This window comes from Pygocentrus nattereri, chromosome 2, assembly GCF_015220715.1.
Source record: "Pygocentrus nattereri isolate fPygNat1 chromosome 2, fPygNat1.pri, whole genome shotgun sequence".
NCBI lineage: Eukaryota > Metazoa > Chordata > Actinopteri > Characiformes > Serrasalmidae > Pygocentrus > Pygocentrus nattereri.
Window position 1 is genome coordinate 17,954,127 of NC_051212.1, and position 21,521 is coordinate 17,975,647.

General features: G+C 39.2%; 1 protein-coding gene across 8 annotated transcripts in view; it reads left to right on the plus strand.

The window, feature by feature from the left end:
• Nucleotides 1–20,305, plus strand: part of clcn3 (chloride channel 3) — a 53,497-nt gene extending 33,192 nt beyond the window's left edge. For 4 of the 8 annotated variants that reach the window (XM_037546899.1, XM_037546909.1, XM_037546908.1 and 1 more), the window contains 11 exons: nucleotides 1,407–1,594; nucleotides 2,253–2,375; nucleotides 3,470–3,676; nucleotides 3,788–3,868; nucleotides 5,495–5,747; nucleotides 6,966–7,258; nucleotides 8,449–8,635; nucleotides 9,022–9,420; nucleotides 10,981–11,197; nucleotides 14,600–14,675; nucleotides 17,907–20,305. In XM_037546899.1, the coding sequence (XP_037402796.1) occupies nucleotides 1,407–1,594; nucleotides 2,253–2,375; nucleotides 3,470–3,676; nucleotides 3,788–3,868; nucleotides 5,495–5,747; nucleotides 6,966–7,258; nucleotides 8,449–8,635; nucleotides 9,022–9,420; nucleotides 10,981–11,197; nucleotides 14,600–14,675; nucleotides 17,907–18,074 (2,192 nt within the window). In that variant the 3' untranslated portion in view covers nucleotides 18,075–20,305. Of the gene's footprint in view, nucleotides 1–1,406; nucleotides 1,595–2,252; nucleotides 2,376–3,469; nucleotides 3,677–3,787; nucleotides 3,869–5,494; nucleotides 5,748–6,965; nucleotides 7,259–8,448; nucleotides 8,636–9,021; nucleotides 9,421–10,980; nucleotides 11,198–14,599; nucleotides 14,676–15,218; nucleotides 15,279–17,906 lie in introns of all 8 variants that reach the window. The other 4 variants (XM_037546905.1, XM_037546910.1, XM_037546907.1 and 1 more) reach the window with 3 other exon arrangements.
• Nucleotides 20,306–21,521: the final 1,216 nt, after the last annotated feature.

The window sequence follows — 21,521 nt, forward strand, 5'->3', positions numbered from 1 at the left end:
GTCCAGCTGTGACTGAAATACAAACACTGATTACTGTCTCATGAAAGTATAATGGAGCTGTTTCACACGCTTTTAATCAGGATTTGTTTGTGAGATTCAGTCAGATGTTAATAAATGTATTTGAACATTTATATAGAATAACTATAACTATAGTTATATAACAGCATACCTGAGATAGGCAGTATGATGAGATTTTATTAGCGTGAGCTAATTAATTGCATAATTGTGTATCTATTAGGTAATTAAGTTGAAATGCATCATCTTTGACTGACTGACAATGTTTTTTTTTGCTGCAGTGACCTGAAGTTGACATCTCTCCTGAACTTTTAAGCACCTTAGTTTTAGGTGGTTTTAACATGATGGGAAATATTAGTTATTGGACAAAATCAGAGAAGCATAGTTTTGAATGCCAAGCCAGAGTGCAGGTCTCAGCCCAGGCTCCTCACCTTCAGCAGTATGCATAATTGACTGTGGAGCTGGAAGAGGACAATGTTAGTATTAAATAATGGAGGTTTAACTGTAGCCGCAGGTTGCAGTAATGCAAGAGAATCCGTAGTAAACAGAGACTCATCCTTATCGTGCTTTCCTCTGCTGTTCCTGCTGTGTTTGTTTTGGTAGTGTGTATCTGAGGAACTGTGGAAACACATCCAAACACACACGTTATATGGGTCATTCTACAGAAACGTCCGTGTTTGTGTCCTTAGTGTTGGGATTGCAATTTATTTACATTTTGAAAAGTTATTTTAACAGTTACACCTTCTTGAGCCATCAATTTAGCAGTATTTGTTTTTAAATCAATTATGTAGAATTCCAAGCACCACAGAAGCGCTTGTCCCCACAGGCATATGTAAAGGGTGAGGCCATATTTTGAAGAAAAAACACTTTTTTTTTTGCAATTTTAACTACAATAATCTATACATGACTATGGAATATATAAATTAAATGACAAAGAAAACAAATGCCAAATAAATATTACAGAATTTATAATGAAAGTTGTGGACCCCAGGAGTCGTGTCACTGGTCTTACCTGGTAACAAAATATCTCTTATTTTGAAATAATCACACTGATGACATCACTTGATCTCCTTTTACCTATTTTCTGAGGATCTATGAAAAAGCACACGGTAAGTCCACTGTGTCTTTTCAGTTGGAGTGGACAATGAGTGGACCCAGTGTTTAAAAACACCAGCAGCACTGCTGTGTTTGATCCACTCGTACCAGCACAACACACCACCACGTCAGTGTCACTGCTAAGAATGCAGTGCTAAGAATGATGTCTCTCTCTCTCTCTCTCTCTCTCTCTCTCTCTCTCTCTCTCTCTCTCTCTCTCTCTCTCTCTCTCTCTCTCTCTCTCTCTCTCTCTCTCTCTCTCTCTCTCTCTCTCTCTCTCTCTCTCTCTCTCTCAGGTGCGTTGGCGGGTCTAATAGACATCGCTGCTGATTGGATGAATGACCTGAAGGAGGGAGTGTGTCTGAGTGCCATGTGGTTTAACCATGAGCAGTGCTGCTGGGGGTCGAATGAGACCACATTCGCTGAGAGAGACAAATGCCCACAATGGAAAACATGGGCTGAACTCATCCTGGGCCAGGCGGAGGTGAGGGTGATTTTGAAATAGCTAATCTTAAAACTTTGCATATATGTTTAAATATTATTGATCACTTAGGGAATTATAAGGCTTACTGAAATGAACTGCTTTTAACATGCTGAGAAATCGGCAAAAGCTTTACTGAATGTTACTATTACCTATTAGTTACAGATAATACTGTTACTTATTTCTTAATTACATGCTAAATAATAGGATAAAAATAAAAGTTACTGTTATTACTTATTACCTACCAAATAATAAGGTTCTACTGAATAGAACTTGCATATTATTTATGGTAGATTTTTTTTCCTTACTGAGTTACAAGTACTATTATTGTTATGATTGTTGTTGTTATTGTTATTATTATTGTTATGGTTGTTATTGTTATTGTTATTATTATTATTATTATTATTATTATAATCAACAACAACATTGACTTACTGGTATTAATTAATGAATAATAAGCCTTTAACCTTTTTACATCACTAACTAAATCATATAATTCCTTCTACACTAGCTGTACTAAAACACGTTCTTCCCAATTTTCCAATGTATTGTATAATAAATCAATAAGCTGAATCATTGGAAGCTTTAATTTTTATTCATAATATCTTTATTTATTGAATTATTGCATCTGATCTCATTTATATGGTCTGTTCTCTTTCAGGGACCTGGTTCCTATATCATGAACTACTTCATGTACACGTACTGGGCTCTGGCCTTTGCCTTCCTGGCGGTGTGTTTGGTTAAAGTGTTCGCTCCGTACGCCTGTGGCTCAGGGATTCCTGAGGTTGGTCTAATCTACACTTGTTTTGTTTCTTTTATTGCCAACGTGCCACGACTGTGTAAATAGTTCCTTGAGTCACATTTAAGTGTTCAGTCTACTTTTAAAAGTATTGCTGATTCATATAAAATAATCTAATCCAAACAAATTGAAATGGTGTATTAAATCTTTTCATAAAGAATGGTAACTGAATTGGGTTGTTAAGAGGTCAGAGTCTGCACACTCATGATGCATTCCTCTCAATGTAATTGTACACTTGACGAAAAAGTAAAATATTTTTTTTAAAATAATACCAGGACTTTAAATGTGAAACTCCTGCGCTGAAAGAAACAGTTCAGCCTTTGAAGAGTGCCTAGTTCCTCTCCTACTGTTTCAAGGCTCTGCACAAAAGCCATTAATGTTGACTCTGTACTCTGGACTGTACAGATAATATAAGCACTGCTGATGGAGTCAGTATGTGTGCAGAGTGAATTGATCAGTGCTAGGGCTTCGTGTGAAATAAATATTTTTTTCATTATATTTGGGGAAAATATAAAGTATAGAGTTGAAATATAGAGTAAAACACTCTACAACATTATATGCAAATGAAAAACAAAATGGTACATGCAGCAAAAAGTAAGATTTTTGTTGTTGTTTTAAATAGTTGGTATCTCCTCATCTAGTTTGAAGAACAAAATTTTCTTCATCATCTCTGCCTTCAAATGGATTTGAATCATCAGCACATCTGATTTGACATAATGAATTACTGATTAGCCAAACCATGTGTTGAATTATAACTACAAATAATACGGGTTATATTGAAATGGTTAAGCTAACACATTGACATGCATGCAATACTTATTGTATTAATAGTATTTGCATTTATTTTAATATTGGTCTTTATCTGAGTAAATAGACACTTTCTGCCCAGATTAACATCCTATTAACTTTTTTCCCAGGTGCCTAAACCATTTGCGCAGCTCTAAACTTTGTTCCATGTTATTATAATTGCTGTTGAATCGTCACCATCTCATCGATGCATCACAATATACTGATTATTTTGCATTATTTTTCACACATTTTAACATCTCTTTTGATCATGGTGTTCCTTTCTCTCTCAGATTAAGACCATCCTGAGTGGCTTTATAATCCGAGGCTACCTCGGTAAGTGGACTCTTATGATAAAGACCATCACTCTGGTGCTGGCTGTGGCGTCTGGCCTCAGTCTGGGGAAGGAGGGGCCACTGGTGCATGTGGCCTGTTGCTGTGGCAACATCTTCTCTTACCTTTTCCCCAAATACAGCAAGAACGAGGCCAAGAAAAGAGAGGTATGTGCACTTGAACAGCTGCCTCAGACTTACGCGGAGCTATAAATACCCAGCATACATCAGAAAAAACACATCTAAGAAATCAGGACTCTTTTGTGTGTGACTGTGCAGGTGCTTTCTGCAGCGTCGGCTGCAGGTGTGTCGGTGGCGTTTGGGGCTCCAATAGGAGGAGTTCTCTTCAGCCTGGAGGAGGTGAGAATGCCATCACTGCAGAGAGAAACAGAGAACTCTCTCTTTTACACAGCCTACACCCCAAATGTAGACATGTTTGGTGTCTAAGGTTTGCTCCTTTAGACTTGCAGTGGAGCTACACAGCTTGTATGGTTTCTGATGCTGTGTAACATAGTCTTACCTACAGTTACGGTTTATATGTCAATTATGTCAAAACATTTTCTCCAGCAGTGACATAGTTTTTGGAAACATAAGATGTTAAAAAAATAAATACTGCTTTCCCCACTTTTTCCCAAAAGTCAGCATATTCCCATATGATTTGGCGTATGATTTGGCTTATTCTCTTCTTCGTTGTACATAGGTCTGAGGGGCTGGAGATGGGACCTACTGCTCCAGTTTCTGATTGGTTTTTAAGGAAATTTTGTCCACATCAGTACATGCCCACAGCTGGCTTTGTTTTGGCTACAGTAACTAGTTAGTTCACTCAAATTGAAACATGAGGTGCGGTGTTGTTTGGGGAAATATTCTATTGAGAGTACAAATCACTGTTCATTTCCACTGCGATACAGAAATTTGGGCAAATTATGGCTACAGAGTGTCAGAGATGCCTAGAAATGCATACTTGGAAGGGTTCAAATGTTCAAATGCCACTTTAAGGACTGTCTGACATGGCTGACAACTGTGCTGTTTCTGTGTGCTTGGTAATGCCCGGTTCACTTATGGTGTTACCAGCTACACAGAAACTAATTAGTCCAGTGTTGGTTCTGCTCTCTGAGTGAAATAGCCTTTTCAAAATCAATTCAGAAGACGTTTTAGTTCCCCTTGATAAAAAGAAGATAGGACAGGTATTTTATGTTTGTGCAAAAGGAATGATGCTTGTACTTTTATCCATCCATCCATCAGTTTTCTATGCCGCTTCTCCGTCAGGGTCGCGGGGGAATGCTGGAGCCTATCCCAGCAGTCTAATTTTTAAATAAATTTTTGTATACAAATTTTATTTATTTAATACATATTTTATTTTAGTAGATTTAAATATTCAGGATTAATTATTGATAAACTAAGGTTTGCACTATTTCTTTAACTGATTAATCAATTATCCAAAATCATAATGGATTGCATCTTAAATAAAAAAACAAAACAAAAACAGCACCGCTAACAGTATTAGCAGCCAACCTTTTGTGTATACTTGTCATCATTATTTTTACATGATCATTTTGCAACTTCTCTTAACCCCTTTAACACGCTGTTTTTGTCACTGTGCCTTTAAGACTGATGCATGTAAATTACCTCTATTGTGACTGGCTGATCTGTATTGTCTCGCATGCAAAATGCAGTCTAGGCTAAAACACTGCTTATAAATTCTACATGAGTGGGGCTGGGCTAAACTGCTGTAGACCGAATAGATGGACATATGAGCTGGTAAATTAGCTGGTTTTGTATTGACCTCATGAAAAAAGTGAATTGAAAATAGGCTGTTTTTACATCAGATTTCCATAAATGGATCACATGGACATGAGAGCAGTGATGGATTTTGAAATTTTGACAGTGTTTCTGTACTACATTAATTATTTTGCTTCAAGAAAGTGAAGAAAATACATTTTTCCATGATATCGGGCCTTGAATAATTATTTTCTCTCCTTCTGTCAGGTGAGTTATTACTTCCCGCTGAAGACACTGTGGCGGTCTTTTTTCGCCGCCCTGGTGGCAGCGTTTGTGCTGCGCTCCATTAACCCGTTCGGAAACAGTCGCTTGGTGCTGTTTTATGTGGAGTACCACACGCCCTGGTACCTGTTTGAGCTCTTCCCCTTCATCCTGCTTGGTGTGTTTGGGGGGCTTTGGGGAGCCTTCTTCATCCGAGCCAACATTGCCTGGTGCCGCAGACGTAAATCCACACGCTTCGGTAAGTATATATCACACAGGCAGCTAAGAAGACATTGGTTTATTTACTGCCAAACTACTTCTGCAGGCGGCTATTGATTTGTGATTTAGGTAAAGTACAGGGGAGGATATGTATATAAAGATCATGTATCTGTATAGATTAAAAGGGTAAGAATGCAAAAAACAAGTTGGGTTCAGTTTGTCTTCCTGTTTTATTAGCATGGGTTTGTTTCTTTTTATTTTTAACACACACACACACACACACACACACACAATTATTAACTTTTTACTTAACAAAATATTGATCAGTTATATTCAGTCACAATAAACTAATAGTAACAGTGCAGTGCAGCTTCTGAGCTTTTATTGCATTCATTATCTCCTGAGTGTATTTGCAGTTTGTAGGAAATAATCAGTCATATGCAATAGTTTGAACACACCTGGTCAAATGATCTTTTCATGTCAGAAAATTAAGAAAACAAGTTAACACATCCTCTAAAGCAAGCATGTCAAACTGGGGACCTTCTAACCCAAAGTGCTATGGAGATCAGGGGTTAACCCCCTCCTTACGCTCTGAATTCAATTTACAAAGGCCTTGCTAATTAGCTGCTGAGCTGAACCAGGTATGTTTAGTGAGGCCGTGTGCTGAAGTTTGCAGAGTTTTGGCCCGCAAGGACTGGAGCTTGACACTCTGCTCTAAAGGGAACTGAAATGTGGCATTCAGAGCACAAATCCTATTCATTTGGTGAGTTTAACAAATATGGGTTGGGGGGGGGTATTAAATGTGAATATAAATTGTGCCAAAACTTTTGCACAGACCACATTTTTATCTTTTATTAGTTTTTTTTCTCAATATGTTAATTTCAGCAAATAAACAGTAAACGTGTATTAAAGTGTGTATTGCCTGCAGAGGATGTGTTAACTTTATTTTCATAAAATCAACAAAATTTTTTTAACAAGGTTGCCAAAACGTTTGTATACACATCAAGGGATGTCAAATTCTGCTAGGGTGTCAGATTTCAGCACATCATTGTCGAAAAAAGCTGCTCACTGCAATCAGCTACACAGAGTGGTTTTGTCATACTGCATTTTAAACTACATCAAGTCTGCATGACCTCAATGAAGACATGGGTGCAGAAATGTGATATATATATTTTTTTTCTCTCAATTTTTATCAATTATAATTAATGAATTAATCAGCTTCATCCTGAATATTGTCCCTGCACCTCTGCTCTCTCAGGTAAATACCCAGTGCTTGAGGTGATCACGGTTGCTGCCATCACGGCCATCGTAGCATTTCCAAATCCGTACACGCGGCAGAACACCAGCGAGCTGATTAAGGAGCTGTTCACAGACTGTGGGCCGCTGGAGTCCTCTCAGCTGTGTCAGTACCGCAGTCAGATGAACGGCAGCCAGGCGTACCCTGAGGGGTCAGACGCAGCTTCCACACCCGGCGTCTACTCCGCTATGTGGCAGCTCAGCCTGGCACTCATCTTTAAAATCATCATGACTATCTTCACCTTCGGCTTAAAGGTGTGCGCCTGTGTACACATGGAAACCAGTAATGATCACTTGCCTTATTTTCCTTTTACTTCATTTTGGTAACGACAAATTGTGTGGAATTGTAGAGATACTGAGTGTGGACCTGTTTGAGCTGCATTAGTTATACTGGAGGAGACTTTAGTCATTTAAGTGATTTGCTGATGGCATCCGTGATTTAAATCTAGTACAAATATGCACTGTTCTGTTTTTAGCCTGTCAAATTCCTTACAAAGTGCATTACAGGGGGAACTAATTTTTCAAAATTTTGTCATTCAGAGTGGATTGATTTGAAATTTAAGAGAAACTTAGTGACCTTGATTTCTTCTTCAGTGGTGGTCATTGGAACTCTGGGTCATTATGCCAACAGCACAAATATAACCATTTTATTTACTTTCCAATACCGCCAGTCAACCTCTATGTATCCTGTGCATTTCAATATATCAATATAACTTAACAGGAGAAGGAAAAAAACCTACTTTACTTTTAATCTGCGTCAGTGGAACCAGATTTGTTCCAAGTCATTTTAAGCTGTTTCCTTCAGTCCATTCATCATTAAATTTACACACAATGTAAAGGACAACAGACATTTTCAAATCATGTCAAAAAACAGAAAAATTACAAAAATGGAGTTGAGAGTTTTTCTTCCCAACAGTGATAGTATGTTATTTTGATAATGGTAAACTTATCTAGAATGGATGTTTTTTTGTTTTATAGCACTCTGCATGTATCTCTCCACCATGAATGGATTTTTAAAAAATGTGTTTTGATGAAAATCCTCTCAAAACTTCCATTAAACAATGTTTCAAACATCATGTAGCATATTTTAAATCCCTTCATGTACTAACTTTCGGTGATGTAGTATTATAGGAGCATTAAACACTTCTGGTATCTGGTTTGCATCACCACTGTGAACAGTTCTGACTTGGTAAGTTTCTGTAGAACGGAGCATTTCAAATTAAACCACTCTGAGTGGCTGTGTTTACATCTTAAACAATTCATCATGGTGGAATTCTGCTTTACAGAACCTTCCCTGTTAAAACTAATCCAGCTCTTGTGATGCACAGATACAAACACTTCAGTGTGACTGCCTTTAAGTGCTGCTTGCCCTAATATTAAAAAAAATAGATTTATAGCATGTCAATGATATACTTGTTGCATAAATCTGTGTGTTCTTTATGCAGGTGCCCTCAGGTCTGTTTATTCCTAGCATGGCTATTGGGGCAATAGCAGGGCGAATCGTGGGCATTGCTGTGGAGCAGCTAGCCTACTACCACCATGACTGGTTCCTGTTTAAGGAGTGGTGTGAGGTGGGCGCAGACTGCATCACTCCAGGCCTCTACGCCATGGTGGGAGCAGCAGCCTGCTTGGGTGAGTGCATCTGTATGTCTTTGTGTGCCTCAGTTGCTTGCTTTTCACACTTAGTAGATCCATGTTTGTTTCTTTCTGTCTCACCTGTCTGAATACAAACATGTGCATCACTGTTTGTACAGTAAAAACATTTTTTTTTGTTTGATAGGCTTGATGAGTTGGAACAGACAAAAAAGCCCCAGTAGTGATAATAATGATCAAGTAATTATTCAGACAGAACTTGCTCTTCATACCATTGCTGAAAACTCCAATCCAAAGTGTTAGCACATGCTTGTTTTATGTTAATAAAATTTGTGCAGTTTTTTTCTTACATACTTAAATTAAGTGTGTAGGTGTCCTTTACCTTTAATATGAACCCAAATGTTTTGTCATCTGTGATCTCTCAGGTGGTGTTACACGGATGACAGTCTCTCTGGTGGTCATTGTGTTTGAGCTAACGGGTGGACTGGAGTACATTGTGCCTTTGATGGCAGCAGTGATGACCAGCAAGTGGGTGGGAGACGCGTTTGGTCGTGAGGGAATCTATGAGTCACATATCCGGCTGAACGGATACCCGTTCCTAGACGCCAAAGAAGAATTCACACACACCACACTGGCACGGGAGGTGATGCGTCCACGACGGAATGACCCACCGTTAGCAGTGCTGACGCAGGATGACCTGACACTGGCTGAACTGCAGGCGATCATCAATGAGACCAGCTACAATGGTTTCCCCGTCATCGTTTCAAAGGAGTCCCAAAGACTGGTGGGCTTTGCCCTCCGCAGGGATATCACTATTGCAATAGGTAAGGACATGTAAAATATAGAGTGTAAAGTAGAATACAAGTCAAGCAATTAATACACATGAATTTGTACACTTGCACATTACTATTGTGAATTGTAATCTATTCTTATTCTCAGTTGCCACCTTTAGATCAATGCATCAACACATCAGTGTGTTTATAAACACCTAAATGAACCTAAACTTCATAGGTTTGAATTGGCAGACATTTTACAACCTAGCAGCACCCTCTTCTGAAAACAGATTATTGAGGTGAATATGGAAAACATTTTGGTAGAATTCTTTCTTGCTGTCTCCATCTGGTGGTTACAAGCAGAAATACCATCTACAGGATGTATATTGTTCCTGATGTATACTCAGGGTTTTTTTTGTTTGGTGTTTATTTATTTATTTTTTTTAAATAAAATTCCTTAAGTTTTCCTTGATTCTTTTTAAAATATCATGTAATTAATCATTTAAAATTCCAGAGGCCTTATTATTAATGATTTAAGGTGCATGCCCTGTTTAAGGCTGCCTGATCAGTCTTTATTTGGCATATACATGACATTAATAATTTCATACATTTGGACCTACATCCATGTGGAATAGGATAGGATTTGTTAAACTTCCGTAAACTACCTGGTACTAAATCTAACCAGATTAGCATCCAGGAATTTAACATTTATTTATAGAATGTTACAAATTCTGTAAAATGAAAAAAAATCTGAGACAATATAAGTTGAGAGACTAGTGAAGTATGAATGGAGCACTCAATGTGATGTGTTATGACCTTTAAAAGAAAAAGCCAGTAGCCTTGTTGGTGTAGGCATATGCTACAAAAAAGCTGCTGGTTTTGTGGCGATAGCCGAAATTACCTGAATGAACAGATTTAATTCATTATTATTTGAGCCAAACACTTCAGATTATTTATACAATCAGATTTTATCAGTGATTTCGAATGTGTTCAGGCATCAGCCTGACTCTCAGTTTATAAGTCCCCATTTAAATAGACAGGAACCCAGTCTTTATGTGACTTGAAATAACTGCCCATGAGTATTTCCTATTTACCACTGAGATGACAGACTTTAGGAAAGTGCAGATATTTTAGCATTGTAAAATGAAAATATCAGTCAAATTTCAACATCTGTCTGATTGCCATTGCAGTAAGAGTACACATACCTAAATTGTAATGCCTATTTCAATGAGTGATGTAGGTGCTTCCACTATACAGTACTTGCCCTTCCTTTATTGACCTCACAGAGAGTCTCTTTAGATTTTTCTGTTCTCTCTGTTTTATATTAAGAGGCAGGTTTGTGGAGTGTAGCTGCTCGAGGGTTGGCCCAAGGCAGAAGACCTAACAGAGTCCAAGGCAGAAGACCTAACAGAGTCTCTCTCTCTCTCTCTCTCTCTCTCTCTCTCTCTCTCTCTCTCTCTCTCTCTCTCTCTCTCTCTCTCTCTCTCTCTCTCTCTCTCTCTCTCTCTCTCTCTCTCTCTCTCTCTCTCTCTCTCTCTCTCTCTCTCTCTCTCTCTCTCTCTCTCTCTCTCTCTCTCTCTCTCTCTCTCTCTCTCTCTCTCTCTCTCTCAGAGAATGCCCGGCGGAAGCAGGAGGGCATCATGCTGAACTCCCGTGTGTATTTTACCCAGCATGCTCCAACCCTGCCTGCGGACAGCCCACGCCCCCTGAAGCTCCGCAGCATCCTGGACATGAGCCCCTTCACCGTCACTGACCACACGCCCATGGAGATCGTAGTGGACATCTTCCGCAAGCTTGGCCTGCGCCAGTGCCTCGTCACCCATAATGGGTGAGCCAGTCTCTGGGGGTTTGGGTGGGCAAATGCAAACGAGTCTGACAGCTTGGTTGGTAAATTAATTGAAAATAATTTGTGATTAACAAGGAGCTCATAAGCTGCCTCTGTAGCTCTATATCCCTGTAGGTAGTTCTGTTCCATGGATGGAGAATAGGTCTGGGCGAAAGAGTAACAGGAAATCTATATATTATTTAGTTATATATATATATATATATATATATATATATATATATGCGCTTTTGGGTGAAATTTATGGAAACCATAAAAAGTTCACGCTACAGTGATATTATATCATGAAAGTAGGGGATTTAAGTAGAAGCATGCAGTGGTGATTTCCTCATCTCAAACAATTTATTGAAACAAAAGCCAACAACAGTGGTGGGTATACCCCAACAAAAAAATGTCAGTGTCTCAACTTGTCATGTGCCCTTGAGCATCAATTACAGCTTGACAACGACGTCTCATGCTGTTCACAAGTCGACTTGTGAACGTGACATTCCACTCTTCTTGAAGGGCGGCCCTCAGGCAATTGAGGTTCTGGGGTACAGAGTTACGAGCCTCTACACAGTGACTCAGCTGATCCCATAGGTTTTCTATGGGATTCAGGTCTGGAGAAAGTGCAGGTAAACTCCATTTGAGGTACCCCAGTCTCCAGCAGCCGTTCGCTAATGATGCAGCCTTGATCAGCTGGAGCATTGTCGTACATGAAGATGACATTAGGCCTGTGTTGTTCATGCAGAGGCACAATGACTGGATTAATGATGTTATTCAGTAGTATGGGCTCATCACTGTACCATTCATAAAGTGTAGGGCAGTTCTATATTGACTAGAAACACCTGCCCACACTGTAACACCACCACCACCACCACCACCTTGCCGTTAAGCTCCTTGTTAGAGAACAGCAAGTTGTGCAAAAAGTACTGAAATATTGAACAACTGGACATGTGCATTCAACAGTTTAGTTCATATTAAGTTCACCTGTAAAGGTTAGAGTGCATTTTAGAGTCATCCTGAAATTTCACCCGAAAGCCAAATATTTTTTTCTTTATTCAGGATTTAAAATAATATGCAGGCTTAAAATTGCATTTAATAATTAGCAATCATATTTATGTCAAATGATGTAGACAAACATTTTGCTCAGCCCTAGAAGAAAATGTAGCAGGTTTTCTCTTCCCCCTCGCCATTTTAAGCTTTTCACTCGGTAGCAACAGCTAACACTGAGGCAGAGTTCTTAATGTGGCCTACATTGTATGTGGGAATCCAAACTACAAATATTTTTGTCCTTTCTGGATGAGCATTATGATTATTCAGCATTCATTTAGAGAAATTTGCACTTTACTCCAACCTTGAAATCAGTGATTGGACTGTTTGGTTATGAAATCACATTGATTTTCACCAACCAAGCTTTTCCAAACTTCATTCAGCTCTGCTGTTTGAGTTTGGGTTAAGGACGCTTTGGTGCATTGAGTCAATGTCTGCATGGTGCAAGTGAAACGCCAGACACACCACAAGTTAATATTAATACTTCTAGAAAGAGACAACTAGCTTTCTACTTTGTGTACTTCCCCTTTTCATAGCTACTAACAGACGAGTCACCCATCAACCGACAGACGCATCACATTCTTTCACACATACACGAACACACACACACACTGACTACTGACAGGTTCACGTCCATGAAAGCTGTCAAACCTAGTGCCTCTCAGCTGCTTTGGCTTTTACACCACCCACCCACACACACACACCCACCCCACACACACACACACACACACACACACACACACACACACACACTTACTTTACACAGAGACTCCCCTCCTATGTCACTAATGCAGTGATGTGACCTCCTCCATCCTTTAAAATAACTGTTTTTAAGGCCTCAGAAACAACCATTACGTGATAAAAGGCAGGCTTTGTTCATTTTACCCAGACATGTAAACAGAGACTTCAAAGTCAGATGTTGGTAGCAGGCTAGCTTCGTTTAAAAGAGAGGTACATTGTTGAGAACTAGACTGTTTCAGTTAATGTAATTACGTCAGTTAACACCAATATAGCCAAGAATGAATTAAAGCAGATAGCCACCAGTTAACATTATGTAAATGACGTTATGACTTGAATCAGATCAGCTGCCCTATGATAGAGGTCTGCACAGGCATGAAATTGAAGCCTGCAGATTTCAGACCTGACCTAACCTGGCATAACTGATGCTGCTAAATTTGGAACCCAAACCCAAATCGAGCCAACTTGCATGTCTTAACGGAGATGGATCATCACAGACGTACTTTACATTGCTTTGTTTGTTACTAGGCAGTTCCACAAAAAAATAAAGTTTAAAAAAAAACATGCTTATCTGAAAGCTGAGCTTCTGCTGTAGCTGACAATGGCTTAACAGGTGTGAAGAAGTACTCTGACATTTGATTCTGGCTAGTAGCTGCAGAACAGCTGCATCCCCTGTAAATGTGCTGCCAAAGAGACACTGGGCCAATCCTCCTGCTTTCATAACACAAAAAATATTATTATATTATAATATTTTAGGAAGTTCCTCTTTGGCTTTCTTTTTATTTCATCCTTGGTGAACAGTTAGACTGACTTTGTGGTACACATACTAGACTTTCTAGTCTCTCTTCTCTCTCTCTCTCTCTCTCTCTCTCTCTCTCTCTCTCTCTCTCTCTCTCTCTCTCTCTCTCTCTCTCTCTCTCTCTCTCTCTCTCTCTCTCTCTCTCTCTCTCTCTCTCTCTCTCTCTCTCTCTCTCTCTGCGAGAGAGAGCTCATAGAATAGAAAATGTGTGTGCACAAAATTTACATAGGCATAATTGCATAGTCGACTACAAGGTGATTTATCAGAAAACCAACCCAAGCCCATCCGAAGCACAACGCTTTATGTGAAACACCTGACCCTGTAACCTGTTATTTTGTAGCAGACCAGATAGGGAACCACCTTCTCTCTACGCTCTATAAGGCAGACCGGATTGGAAAAGCCTTGGCCCATTTTCCGGACTTCATCAGATCACTTTACCAGCTCTAGAAAGGAGAACACGCATTTACTTGTGAAAGAGGCTATTTCCATCAATCAGTCAAGTATGCAAGAGCGAACTAGAAGAGCAGTTTTATATTTAGCATATTTTCATTTAATTTTTCATAATGTAATTTTCTTTTCAGAAACATACTTTTTGTTGAGTAATTTAATTTAATTCAATTCTAATACCTTTTGATTTATAAATATTTATATTTGTTTAATCCTCTTAAGTTGTTTGATGATTTGCTCTGTTTGGTGTTGTTTATTTCTATTGGTTGTAGTGTTGTGTTTTAAGTTTGTCTATGTGAGTTTTTTTTTTTTTTTTTGTTTTGTTTTTTTTGTGTGTTGCTAAGTGACGGTGGCCACGGTGTGTGTTGCAGGATTGTATTGGGCATCATCACTAAGAAGAATATTTTAGAGCATCTGGAGGAGCTCAAGCAGCACAAGGAGCCCCTGGTGATTAGTCCCACCCATGCCACGCCCACTGTATATTTTAGGCCCCACCTCTTAGGAGGGACGCATGAAACTTGAGTGAAATAAAAATTCAAAATTGTGGGCAGTTCCCCAGAAAATAACTTCTTTTGGCTGCTTTTCCAGAAAGTGATGTTGGTTTGGGAGAATGATGTTATTCATAAATATAATACAAACACAAAATTCACAATCACTAGTTTTATGCAGTTTAGATGCCCTTTACAAGAAACATAAAGAAACATTTTTGATAATTCAGACAAATTGTTGGGGAACTGTCAAACAAATCTGTTTTATCCATTAATTGTCCATTTAGATTGTAAACAGTTGCTTATATTTATAGTATCCCTTTAACGTAGAATAGAAACTAGACCAACCTACTACAGCCCATTATTCTGCTACAGTTCTAGTTACCTTAGTCCTCAGTCTAATACATGCCCCGTTATGCCCACCATCTGAATATGTTCTTTTTGTTTTTGTTTATTTTGAAATTTGTCCTCTGGGGCTGGGGCTGCGTCTACTGGGCCACAGATTGATGACCTCTGACCCCATTCATAGCACCGCCTCCTAAAAGATTGGCGAGTAACAGCCGTGTGTAGCTGATCGTTCTTTTCTATCTATTCATTTACTCTTTATTTACCCTATATTTATCCTATTTAGCTCCCTTAGTAGCTGTGTTAGTGAGGTGCTGTGTGATCTTGTTACCATGGTGAATCCTCGTGGCTGTATAGAATAGTTACCGTAGCAACACCCATCCCCAAACCAACACCCGTCCCCCCACCCCCTCACCCGATACACCCCGCTATCCCCTCCTGACTGTGTCTGTGCTGATTCACCGATGACGTTTCACAAGCGTTTCATGCCTCCTGCTCTGTGTGTACTAACCCCTCCACGTCCCGTCCAGTCTCGTACACGGCCAGCTCTCTTTTTTTTCCCCGTCTGCTTTCCAAGCTGACACCCGGTTTGAAGCACAGTGCACTGCATCAAAAGAAAAGGCGGATAGTTTGCAGATTGCTGTTAGCCTGGAGCTGTAAACTTGCACTGTAGGCCCCATTTACTGAAGCTAAATAGCACATGCAGTTTATTTTTGCCTCCTGCAAAACCACTAACTGAGCCAGTAAATGGGTGATGGCTTTGTCCCTGTCCAGTCACTGGTCATGTTCCTGGAGTTGCATGTGCTTAGTAAATGTGGCCCAATCTGTCTAAACCGGGAGCCATACTGGATTCAGACTGTTCAGTCTTAGACATGGTTTTGTTACTCACAGCGCTTTACTGCACACTCTGTTCCCTGTTACACCTTCACACGGACGACTGTGGAACTCGAGCCTTTTTCCATGATGAAATTCAAGAGCACATTTTATTTCACTACTAGTGTTTGGCAGTATAGAAAATTGTGGATCTTTTACCCCAAATTTTAAGATTTGTTTTCATTATGTTGTATAACAGATGAAGCCTTCATATGTGCTTTTGAATTCTCTCGACAGTGCTGACTGGTTGTGTGTGTGTGTGTGTATGTGTACATTAGTTTCTTCAGGCTGAAAATCATGGATGAGTCGGCGGTGTGTTCACTGTGTGTACTCTCTCCCTTGTGTTCTTGATTCGTCCTCACTGGCTCACTCTAGGTGCTGCAGACCACTGGTCATCACTCCTTAACGTCTCCCTCCCAGTCTGTCTGTCTGCCTGTCTGTCTCTCTGTCAGTTTGTTTGTTCTCATAAAGCAGATGCTGGTATCTTTTGTTGGCAGAATCTCTCAAGGAGGAAAAAAGGACATTTCTGGTAGGGAGTGAGCAATATGACTATAGCTAAACGGATTTACATTATCAGTAAATTATGTAAGTGTTTCTGAGTGCTGTCGTCAGCCTCAAGTTTATGATCTGTTGTCTGGAGATCATGAGTTTAAATCCTAATGATGCCAGGAGTTCAAGACATGACTGACCCTGCTTAATTGAATGTAGTGTAGTGCGGTATTTGAAATGTTGAGGTAAAAATACACTGCACACATAAAGGTGCATACAATCAAATCTAATGGTAAAATGAGTGCATGCAAACTTATTTATTTTCTTTGCCATGTTTGTATCAAAGTCTTGTAAAAAAAAATAATTTGAGCTTAACAGTTTAATGAACTGAAGGAAAAAATGCTCAGTTTGCAGTTAACTAACCTAAACTATCATATATATATAATACCAATAATAAGAATAATATAAAATAAAAATAATACTAATAACTGGTGCATGTGGCAATTCAGTATGTACTTATTTTACATGCACATTTGTATAAAGAAATGGTGCATATTCCCAAATTCCATGTCAAGGCATATTACACTGCTTTTTGTTCTATACTACTGAGTCAGCCCAAAAACCAAATACAAAACACAGTAGTGCAGAAGCATCTCATACATTTCAGTAATACAGCTTTTAAATACTATTTTAGGAAAATAACATAGTATACAATCACATCATTCTACTGTCTTAAAAGGTAACATTATTATTTACCTTTCTACTTGTCATAAACTTTATATTATATAAAATATAATACAAAATTGAGTCGCCGCTGATTATTTAAAGGTGGTCAAATCTGTGGCACAGCTTTGATGAATCAGGGCTATTTTGCTTTAACTTGTTAGACCTCAAAATTTAGTCCTCAACTAATTATTCCATTCAATATGGTACAGTAGTGTCTCCAAGACTTTTTTCAACAGCAAAAATGACGACTGGCTGTAAATGTGCCTTTTGTTAATGTTTCCATTAATGTTTCTGAGCATTCAGTGTTCTAAAAGTACAAGATTTGAAACAGAAGCTGTGCTTTTTAATTCTCTCAAACTAATTTGCACATTGAAAGCTAACTCAATAGCTACATGCTAACATTCTAATGATGCATAGATAAAATACACAGCAATACAGTTCAATACATTGTATTGTTAGATGCTCAGGTATTGTGATATTTTGCAACATTGCTCATTGTTAATATCTAGAAATGCAGTCTTTTTAGCAGTAGTTTGCTGTTTGACCAACCTGCCAACAAAAGAACCTTGTATCTGCTATACTTGTTACACTCGAGGTAAATTACTTACACTCTCTCTCTCTCTCTCTCTCTCTCTCTCTCTCTCTCTCTCTCTCTCTCTCTCTCTCTCTCTCTCTCTCTCTCTCTCTCTCTCTCTCTCTCTCTCTCTCTCTCTCTCTCTCTCTCTACCTCTCTACCTCTCTCTCTCTCTCTCTACAGACGCCTCCTTGGTATTATCACAAAAAAAGATATCCTCCGTCATATGGCCCAGATGGCAAACCAAGACCCCGAGTCCATAATGTTCAACTAGTGCCCTCCTTCACCAGACATGAGGAAGAGGAGGAGAGTGAAGAGGAGGTCAGATTATTGGACCGGACATCACACTGACCTTATGACCCCATTTTTTGTATCCTAACCCCTCCTGCACCCTACACACAGCACTAAACTGAGCAGCAGCTGCCCTGGTGGGGAAACCTCTTTCATACAGGCTACCTTTCGTACAGGCTATTGGGAAAGACGTCCATTGACAAGCCCGGCTGCTGAAAGAAGCTTGGAAATCAGGCGAAGCTCCAGCCCTGCTGCTCTGCCCCACTGATGGACATCCACATGCTAACATGCTAAAGCTAAGCTAATGAACTCACACAAAGGCATGCAACCACAATGGCGCCACATGGCCCAGGCACCTTCACCCAAACCCACCTTGTTTGACCTTCCTGACTGAAAGAGGGCTTGTTACTCGTGGTGAAAGGTCAAGATGAACCGCTCAATGGCGAGGAGGGACCTTCACAAAGAAGCCTCAACCTACCGCTGTGACCCCTGCCACTCTAACTGCCCTGCCACTACCCCACTGAACTCAACAACCATTGTTTACCTGTAACACCTGTGTGAGTTTGAATGAGAGAGCATGTCTGGGTGAGGAAGTGTATGTTTTGCATGTGTTTGTATGAGAACAAGCAAAAGAAAAGGAGATCCACCACATTCCAATTTCCTACTGGAATGCTGCTCCCCCCCCCCATCTGAGAAGATGAAGGAAGCAGAACGGTTATGGACGTGTGCTAGCGTATGGCTGTGTGAGTTATTGTTTTTCTCTTGAATGAGATGACAAAGAATCAAGCGACCCATCAAGTGTTTAACATTGTGACATGATCAAATGTACAAAAAAGCGGAGTATGGCACCACCTTGTGGAAAGCTACCTGAAGAGAATTAATTCTTTTTTTTGGCTTATATGTATGTTTTGTTTGTTTTTTCAACTTTTGACACTATAAATGCGCTCTTGAATTCAACCGTCAGGAGAATAAAAACATCAGGTCAGCTACAATTTGCTGAGACGTTTAAGTGCATCCATAAAACTGAGAACTTGTAAAGGTGGAATTTGTTGCTTTTTGTTACTGGAAATGGCCAAAAAACACAAAACACAGTTTCTTTTCAAGCAATTATTGTTGGTACTACATTTAGATGCATTAATCATGTAATTTATCATGTCAGTCCTTGTAATTTTAAGAAGAAATGTGACTTGAATAGTGCACTTTTTTTTAAGGTCCTGCCATTATAAATGGTCGTCGTTCATCAGTTTTCATTGTTAAATGAGAATCGTCAACCAACATGCGTCAAGAGTACTTCATGTTGTTGTTTCTAAATAGATTCATGGTGCATGGACCACATTCATGCCCAGTTTGTCAAAATGTGACGAATGTGGTTGTGCTTTCTCTGATCAAATTAGAAAAGGATGATTGCACGAAGCTTGCGTGATAAACACTGATTAAACTTGTTTAATCAGAAGTGTAGGACCTTTACACTGGAGGGATAACAGATGTCCTTGCCCTGTTATTTTTTTTCTTTTTTGCATCCTTATGCACATTAAGGACTCATCTGGTACGTTTTCTGTCATCGGCCAGTACAGTTGTTCTGTTACCTCACAGCACAAACTCAGCTTTTTGTTTGGAAGCTAATCCTAAAACATTTGCTAACACTGGAAGTTTCAAAAAGCTGAAAAAACTCATTTAAAGTCTTTTAAAAGCTTGTGTTGTGACTGGTTCAACTGGAAGATTCAACCAAGTGGGAAGCCTGTGATGTGGAATTTACGCTTGTATATCAATATAAAAGAGACAACACCATCCTCATTTGCAAAATCACATGATCAAACAAGTCAGTATGTTGGTGTCTGTGACTAAACTAAACACGAGCTCCTGCTTACAGTAACTTGCACCCTTCTGCTTTAGCCACTTGAACTCGACCTGCTTATGGCTGGATTCTCCAGACTTGGTTTTGATGTTTGTGAACATTGATGTGCTCAGCGGTGTCATAGATCTATGCTATCTCTTTATTTTTTTTAATGTTGCTTTTTATCTTTCTTTTTTTTCTCTCTGCTGAATTACACCTTTTTTAGTATTTTGATAGGCTGTCATTTCTTTCTCCACAAAAAAGCTCTCCTTTGTTTCCATAGTGACACGCTCGAGTCTTTTCTGCTGAGAGGCTTACAGAGAAGGGAAGGGTCTCAGAGCTCAACTGCAGTTAGTTCTTGTTGGTCAGTGAAGAAAAAAAAAAAAACAAAACTTGTTCTTATGTTCCTCTCCTGTTTTATTTATATTAGTGCTAGACTTGTACATTACTGTAAGAAGGGTTGATTGTACATTTGAAACAAATATGTAAAATTAAATTGTTTAAAATTAAGTGTATCAACTTTTTCATTGTTTCATTTATTTACTGATATATTTTTTGTAAATATTAACCTTTGTGTACGTTTTTTGCAGTTTAATGAGTCGATTTTTACATTCCAAAATGCCAAGCATGCAGTGTCTGTTAGGCTGGTTTTAGCCAGTGCACCTTTAATGCAACATCAGTTTCTTGAAACCTATGTGATGCTAAATTGCACTTGAGTTGCATAACGAAGCATCCTGCAACTAGCCTGAAACTCAGCCACAGCTGCTGCGTCTTTACTTTGTAAAACAAGGTTCATGAAGCAGCCAATCAGAACCCCAGTAATGCATCATGTCATCACATCAAACGTACTTTCAAACCGCTCAATATTACCAGGTTAATCAAGAAGAAGAAAATAAAACAAGACGGATTATTGGGTTAAAGGAAGCAGCTGGGAAAATGTAGTGATGGCAAAATTGCTGCAAATCTGTAAATTACCACACAGACAACTTGACAAAGAGAACGATACTACAGTTAGTTCCAGCCACACAAACTTTGAGAAACGCTCTAACTGGGCTGTTATTGTGCCATAACATCGAAGGTTTTTCACAAACACTCACACTCCGCTGAGACACCGTTGCTAAGCAGCGACTTTGACAGCTGAAGGAGATGCTCAAGCCATTTGGACGTTTTTACTTTGTGCACAAACAGAAAAAGGGATACTTTTAAGATTATGGTTGAGCGATAGGCGATTTGTTCAGACTCTGAAGATGAGACTAAACTACATTCTCCAGCTGTCATTACCACTGAGGAAGCTTTTCAGTCAATAGCTGTGACAGAACAGCTAAACAACCTGGAATCAGCCAGAAATTAACCGAATACCATTCGGCAAACTAAATGGGCTGTAAAAATGTTTTACACACTGTCTGGAACAAAGCAACATTAATACTGATCTAGCAAAAAAAGACAACACTGAGCTAAACTTGATAATGCAGCAGTTTTATGGCTCAGTCTGTACTTCAAACGGCAAGGCTTACAGCATACTATGCAGCGAGTGAAGGAGCTATAATTTGGCAGAAGAAATTGCTGATATTAAAACATTATTTAACTGTTGTATAAAAGCAATAGAATTGCGTATCATGACCCACACTGTTTTTGCGGGGTTTCATAAAAATGTTTGTTCAGTATACAAATCG